General features: G+C 37.5%; 1 protein-coding gene across 1 annotated transcript; it reads right to left on the bottom strand.

Annotated features, from left to right (window-relative positions):
• Window positions 1-6,524: 6,524 nt before the first annotated feature.
• rxfp3.3b (relaxin family peptide receptor 3.3b) lies at window positions 6,525-7,625 on the bottom strand. Its single transcript, XM_063003127.1, has one exon. The coding sequence runs from the start codon at window positions 7,623-7,625 to the stop codon at window positions 6,525-6,527; it is 1,101 nt and encodes a 366-aa protein (XP_062859197.1).
• Between the last annotated feature and the right edge of the window lie 749 nt (window positions 7,626-8,374).

The following is an 8,374-nucleotide window of genomic DNA, read 5'->3' as shown; positions in this document are numbered from 1 at the left end:
CATGAAAAAAACAAACAAACATTACTTCAATAAGATAAGACTTTATTACTCAGTTTACAACCAGCAGCCTTGTCAAAGTCTGTACATTCATTTCCTTTAGGGCAAAACCACCAGATTACTAAAAATATTTACACACTTTTATGACATAGTGTTAATCTGTTGCCATTTTTAGAGGCAGAAGCTCAAAAACATGACAATATATATTCATGACAAATATAAATAACAGCATTTACAATTAAATAGCTGGGTTTGACTCCTGCTTCTCAACTTGGTATGTACACAACACTGCACAACTGTTAACGCTCTTCTATTAGTTAACTCTTTCTCCAAATCCAAAAAATATAATATAAACCACGTTGGCGTGTTTGAGCCTTTGTTTACTGTTGTGGCATGCTACAGTGATACTTGTCTAGCATTACTCCTTAAACAGGCATCCTTTCCCAAAAAACACTAAAACAGTGAGACAAACAGTTGTATCATACCATGGAAGTGTGTATCAAAGTGTGGTTGCCTATGAACGTATCACATCACATGACTTGCGTCTGATTATCTATGATAAAGTTTCTGGTTATACTGTGTTGCATGCAGAGGTGGCAGAAGTACACAAACTCCTTATTCAAGTACAACTACTCATCCTTAAATATGAAAAGGATGGTAAAAGGTAAGTATGACAGCGTTCTTATAAGTAAAGTACATGCTAAGTTTACTTGAAGTAAAAATATAAAAGTATGAATCTTTTTTCAGTTTTTACAACATGGTGTTTTTGTTGGAATCAATTGGATTATAAACATAAATATGAACATTTACCAAGAATCTTTTGGTTTAAATAACATTAAACTGACCATTCTTGTACATGACATGTATTGGGACACTGCTTCTAACACTGCTTTTTGTGTTTCAGCCAAAACAGTTCCTAATAGGTATAATAAATCTATTAAAATTATATGCTTTCACCTTTGTATCAACAGTTTAAGGAAGGCCCATTCCTGTTGTAATATGACAAAGCAAGGTCTATAAAAACATGAAGGAAAGCTTGGTTTAAAAAATAAAAACTCCAGTGACCTGCACAGAGCCCCACTAAACAGCTTTGGAATGAACTGAAACATCTATTGAGATTTATTTGACCAATCAGTGCCCAGCCATACAAATGCCCTTTTGACTGAATGAGCACAGGTTTCTACATACATACTTCAGAATCCTGTAGGAAGGTTGTTATAGCTGAAAGGATGACATTGAGGTGACTCTATTTTAATACCATTTCATGTCTTATAAGCTTATGGTCAGGTGTCAAGATACTTTGTGCAGTTTTATTGGCAATGAGAGTTTGAACAAAGTATTACTTGCAGAGGTACCGATAACTGTGGCATATGTGGTTTTGTTAAAATGATTTATTTCGTAGTAAAGATTTTTTTTCTTGGAATTAATTTCATTTAAATTTAAGGTTGAATTTTTCACATTTTTTCAGTTGGAGATTAAGCTAAGTGACCAAAAGTTTAACACATTTTACCTGGGATGCCAATAATTGAGTAGGAGACTCACCAACACAAAATTAGAAGGCCATGTCACAAAGTAAAATGACATCTATAAACTACTGAAAAATATACAAACTGATAAAACAACTCAGTGTTTTAAAATGAATAAGTATTTTTTTGTAATTGTTCAGTAACAGAAAATGAACAGTTGCAAATTATTGATGTTTTAAGACTTTATGATATGCATGTACTACACTATTTAATGTAAACTTTTGGCTTTAACCCTAAATATATGTGTATCTGGAGATGGTCAGATTGGGAATGTAATCAGATACAGATGTTTACATGGCTATTATTTTTGTATTTAATAGATTGTTCAAAAGATTACCCACCTCGTTCAATTGGATAAAAATTGTAGTCAGAATGGCCTCAATCGGACTAGTCTATTCCGAATGAGGTGTATACATGTATTCTATTTCAATGAAGCTATTTGTCTGATTATTAATGGATTATTAGGTTGCATGTAAACGTGGCTTGTGTGACAGTTGAAAGCTTTGCACATTTTTACATTTAAAGCAAGCCATCAGCTCCAGGAATGGTGTCACATTAAGTGTGAAGCATGGATAATCTGAATTGTTCACTTTCTACAACATTTAGGGGAATCACAGCCTGGCTGTCCTCACGCCCTGTTTTAACACTGCCGGAGAATGGGACAGCTGTTGGCCATGGACGGATAGGAAACCCTCCAAAAAAGGTCTTTAAGCATTTTCCTAAATTCCCTTCTGGTGATGCAGTACAAGATTGGATTCAAGCAGCTGTTGGCCCAGGCAAGGCAAGTCGCCAGTGGGAAAAATATACAAACTGATAAAACAACTAAAGTTGCAAATTATTGATGTTTTAAGACTTCAATGACATGCATGTACTGCACCTTTTAATGTAAACTTTTGGCTTTAACCCTAAATATATGTGTATCTGGAGGTGGTGCAAAGACGTAGTGCAGTGGCATTGTGCATGTGATGTGCAATATTCACTTATTTTTACATCAGAAAAAAACTACAGGTAACACCTACAATCCTAAACACAAAATTCAACTGGATATAAATGTTTACGGTCAAAATAAAGTAGATAATGTAGTATACTTAGTACAGTATGTGCAAAAAGTTAATTTAACATCACATGTAATAACTTAGCAAGTTTAGTTATGAGTAGTTTTTTTAATATAGACTTTATAATATCCCTATCATGCCAATTAGTTTTAATGAAGCAAAATTTGTAGTTTAATTCATGAATTCAAGCTTAAACTTGTCCATGTACTCTAAATACAAAGCGGATTCCAAAAAAGTTGGGACACTAAACAAATTGTGAATAAAAACTGAATGCAATGATGAGGAGATGGCAAATGTCAATATTTTATTCGTAATAGAACATAGATGACAGATCAAAAGTTTAATCTGAGTAAATGTAACATTTTAAAGGAAAAATATGTTGATTCAAAATTTCACAGTGTCAACAAATCCCAAAACAGTTGGGACAAGTAGCAATAAGTGGCTGGAAAAAGAAAATTGAGCATATAACGAACAGCTGGAAGACCAATTAACACTAATTAGGTCAATTGACAACATGATTGGGTATAAAAAGAGCTTCTCAGAGTGTCAGTGTCTCTCAGAAGCCAAGATGGTAAGAGGATCACCAATTCCACCATTGTTGCGCAAAAAGATAGTGCAGCAATACCAGAATGGTGTTACCCAGCGTAAAATAGCAAAGACTTTTAAGTTATCATCATCAACCGTGCATAACATCATCAAAAGATTCAGAGAATCTGGAACAATCGCTGTGCGTAAGGGTCAAGGCCGTAAAACTCTACTGGATGCTCGTGATCTCCGGGCCCTTAAACGTCACTGCACCTCAAACAGGAATGCCACTGTCAAGGAAATAACAGAATGAGCTCAAGAATACTTCCAGAAAGCATTGTCAGTGAACACAATCCACCGTGCCATCCGCCGTTGCCAGCTGAAACTCTACAGTGCAAAGAGGAAGCCATTTCTAAGCAAGCTCCACAAGCTCAGACGTTTGCACTGGGCCAGGGGTTATTTAAAATGGAGTGTGGCAAAATGGAAGACTGTTCTGTGGTCAGATGAGTCACGATTTGAAGTTCTTTATGGAACACTGGGACGCCATGTCATCCGGACCAGAGAGGACAAGGATAACCCAAGTTGTTATCAACGCTCCGTTCAGAAGCCTGCATCACTGATGGTATGGGGTTGCATGAGTGCTTGTGGCATGGGCAGCTTGCATGTCTGGAAAGGCACCATTAATGCAGAGAACTATGTTCAGGTTCTAGAACAACATATGCTCCCATCTAGACGTCATCTCTTTCAGGGAAGACCCTGCATTTTTCAACAAGATAATGCCAGACCACATTCTGCAGCAATCACAACATCATGGCTACGTAGGAGAAGGATCCGGGTACTGAAATGGCCAGCCTGCAGTCCAGATCTTTCACCTATAGAGAACATTTGGCGCATCATAAAGAGGAAGGTGCGACAAAGAAGGCCCAAGACGATTGAACAGTTAGAGGCCTGTATTAGACATTAATGGGAGAGCATTCCTATTTCTAAACTTGAGAAACTGGTCTCCTCTGTCCCCAGACGTCTGTTGAGTGTTGTAAGAAGAAGGGGGGATGCCACACAGTGGTAAAAATGGCCTTGTCCCAACTTTTTTGGGATTTGTTGATGCCATGAAATTTTGAAACAACATATTTTTCCCTTAAAATGATACATTCTCTCAGTTTAAACTTTTGATCTGTGATTTGTGTTCTATTCTGAATAAAATATTAGATGTTGGCACCTCAACATCATTGCATTCAGTTTTTATTCACAATTTGTTTAGTGTCCCAACTTTTTTGGAATCCGGTTTGTACATACCTAAATCATTTAGTCCAGAGATTATCAGTAATATTTTTAAGTAGTATTGAAGTAGGCATCATTTTTGCTGTAAAAACACAGCACAGAGCAGATGGGTACTAATTAACCCTTTCAGATCCACAATTCATTTTATTTGACTGTTGCTTTATTCAGCTTGTTTTTCTTTAATGTATGCATTTTAACAACAAACAAGTTTGTTTAACTGGATATTTACAAGCCAACAAGAAAGTAGCATATGTTATACTGTTGCTATTTTGCTGAAAGTATGTATACCTTTCACATCATGCACAACTGTCATGCATGGAAAAACAAGCACAATGATCTCCATAAATGTTCTCCATACACTGTAAGTACTTATTATTATAAGCATAAACACAGCATTAGCATAAGATTTTCAGAGGTACTGCACAGCAATATGGTTCAACAGGTCATGGGTTTAATTCTGAGTTCTTCTCATGTTCAAGTGAGCTTTCCAAGTACTTTTCCTTTTTCCAAAACATGCATACGGTGAACTGGCTTTTACGACTGGCTTTTCCCGACATGGAAGTGAGAAAGTGAAAAATCAGTGGTTTCTGAAAGGCTAAACAGGTTTCTGCTGCCAAATACTGCTTCATTGGTTACATGTGGGCGGGACCGGTGTTTATATCACTAACAACAGCTAATCTAAGCTGTTTTCCCCAGGAAGCTGTTTAACCCCAAGAAGTCTGAGTCTGTTTCCAAATCAAATGGCCTTAATTTACATTTACATTAAAGGATTTACCTCATTTTAGTTGCAACCTGAGTATATTTTAAATGTAGCAAAATGTTATTATTTTACGGTAGAGGCTAGCAATAATACTGTTTGGGAGTTTTCTAGTTATTAATTTTAGGAACACTACATTTATTTATTTATATAAAAGTAAGGGTGCCAGAGCAATTTTACAGAAGAGTTATTTCTTATTTCCTTGAGGGTCTTATTATGCATGGTTCCTTTTGGTAACATAATAAAGTGGTTGTAAACTTTCCACCAGAAATATCTTCTTACACAAAATTTAAATGTATGATGGGAAAATGTACTTTTTTATCTAGTGTTTGTAAAATTTAAAACAACTGATTTTCACACTTTGAATAAAAATTGATATCTACATTATTAGTAAAATTTATACACATCTTGATCCATACCAAACAATTGTAAATGTATATAACTGTATTTATTTACTGGGGAATAATGTAGGAGTTAGGTACTATGTAAAAGACCTGGATGTGAATGTTTTTAAGGGGTGCACTCAACTTTTTAATATTAGTACATTGCAATACAACAGCAGTTTAGTCAGTAAAATAGATTTTTTTAGGCATTATCATTATTAAAATATCCATTCTCATCAAAGACAAAAATTTAGAGGCAGGTTAAATACGCACAAAATACACTTTGGCATTTTTAAGTAAACCGTGGCAAACCTGTGTTAATATGCAAAATCTTTCTCTAATCCAATTGAATTAATTCCTATTATACGTAGATTAAGACAGGTGTTTATATGTACACTTTACTCAACAATCTGACAAAAAATCTCTGGTTACATGCAAGCTACAAGTAATCTGATTCAAAATGATGTGCATGTGTAGAGTACCACTTAGTGTTTATGTTATCATGTCAATAAGCAACGTGTGAGTACAGTCAGAGTAAGAGAAGCAGCAGTATGTTACCAGGTTTTTAGTTAACGTCTTAAAAATTATGACTCAGGAAAATGTACTTCACATTTACTTACTGAAATTATTTTTGTGTCTTTTAACATAAACTGTCTTGGTCCAGCCATGTTTAATTTTGTAAACTTCAGTTATGACACACATACAATTCAGATTGGGAATGTAATCAGATACAGATGTTTACATGGCTATTATTGTTGTATTTAATAGATTGTTTAAAAGATTACCCACCTCGTTCAATTGGATACAAATTGTAGTCAGAATGGCCTCAATCGGACTAGTCTATTCCGATTGAGGTGTATACATGTATTCTATTTCAATTAAGCTGTTTGTCTGATTATTAATGGATTATTAGGTTGCATGTAAACGTGGCTTGTGTGACAGTTGAAAGCTTTGCACATTTTTACATTTAAAGCAAGCCATCAGCTCCAGGAATGGTGTCACATTAAGTGTGAAGCATGGATAATCTGAATTGTTCACTTTCTACAACATTTAGGGGAATCACAGCCTGGCTGTCCTCACGCCCTGATTTAACACTGCCGGAGAATGGGCGGATCTGACAGCTGTTGGCCATGGACGGATAGGAAACCCTCCAAAAAAGGTCCTTAAGCATTTTCCTAAATTCCCTTCTGGTGATGCAGTACAAGATTGGATTCAAGCAGCTGTTGGCCCAGGCAAGGCAAGTCGCCAGTGGGAAAACATACGTCTGGACCAAATAGTAGGCTTTGTCAAACTGCACGACGTCCAGCTTGACCAAGACGCCCCAGAACGTAATGAGCTGGTTGGGCATCCAGCAGACGAAAAACGACAGCACTACTATAGTGACCGAGCGGGTGACCCTGGAGCTGCGTTTGAGTAGGTTGTTGTTCATGCTGCGGAGGCGCAAAAAGCGCAACAGGAGCACGTAGCACACGCAGACGATCAGCATAGGAATAACAAAGCCGATCAAAACTTTCATCAGATGGTACACTCCGTGCCCGAAGTTGCCGTTGGGAAAACTGATTAGGCACAGAGTTTCGTTGGCGATTTTTTTCTGCCCCGAGTAGATTAAGGTCGGAGTGGTTGCGATAGTGGCGAGCAACCAAATCAACGCGCTCACACAGCGTCCAGACAGAGTCCTGCGCCGGCCGCGCTCCTTCAGAGCCGACGCAACTGCTCGGTAACGTGTTATACTCATAGCTGTAAGGAAAAACACACTGGCGTACATGTTCATCACCGTCACCGACTGCACGATCTTGCACATGACATGTCCAAACGGCCAGCTGAAATCACGCGCAATTTCCACAGCCCAGAACGGCACTGCCAGCACGAACTGAAAATCGGTAGCTGCTAAATTCAAAATGAACAGGTTCACCGTAGATGATCTCTTGCCATGCCGCGATCTCATCAGGAAAAACACAAGCACGTTGCCCACCAGACCCACCGCGCACATGAACGAGTACAAGATGGAGAGAAGGATGCACAAAGTCTCCAAACCGTCCTCGTGTCCACCAAAGTCCTTTACGATGGAAAAGTTAAACGTGCTAGAACTGACCGACTCCTCCATCGTTTCCAACCAGATCTTGCTCGTAGATCCATTTTCGTGCGCCAGTCTTTCACCGAGTGCCATTTCGGTTACTGTAAAGACTCTGGAAACAAACTAGAAGTAAAAACTCAGGCAGACTAGGGTGTAAAACAAACCTGGACATAGTATTCCCGTGGTGGTCCTGAACGGCTGCATCTTTTCCAGCGCTTTTACGCGCGATCCTTAACGCGCAGCGCAGCGCGCTTCCCAATACACTGCTGCAGCTGGTCAATACACTCCTCCTTACGCGCACAAGTGAAACATATAACACGTATTTTATTGCTATTGTTTTTTTGTTTCCAGTTTATGAGTAGCTGACAGGTGTGAGCGCAATGTGCTCAGTCGTTCTTATAACCTGTGTCATGTACTTCGAACCTTGCAGATTGAAGCTTCAAGAAAGACCCACCCACTGATTGATCATTGATTTATGTAAAACTCTTGCAATGTGCTTGCTCTTTTTGAAGAAAACAGCAAAGAAAACTCTAGTAGTGCTATATACAACCTCTCCTTTGAGACTGTATTTGTAAATACTTAATGCTTTCAGCTTATTCAATAATACATGGCAATACAATATATATATATTAGGGCTGTCAAACGATTACAATTTTTAATCGCGATTAATCTCAGAATGTCATATAGTTAATCGCGATTAATCGCATAAAATAAAATCTGTGTAAATGTTATAGAAAACAAGGATTTTTAAGTGAAATGTTACAATTAAAATGGTGAAC

The sequence above is a fragment of the Trichomycterus rosablanca genome, chromosome 1 (assembly GCF_030014385.1).
Source record: "Trichomycterus rosablanca isolate fTriRos1 chromosome 1, fTriRos1.hap1, whole genome shotgun sequence".
NCBI classification, from domain to species: Eukaryota; Metazoa; Chordata; class Actinopteri; order Siluriformes; family Trichomycteridae; genus Trichomycterus; species Trichomycterus rosablanca.
This window is presented reverse-complemented; position numbering and strand designations above follow the sequence as displayed.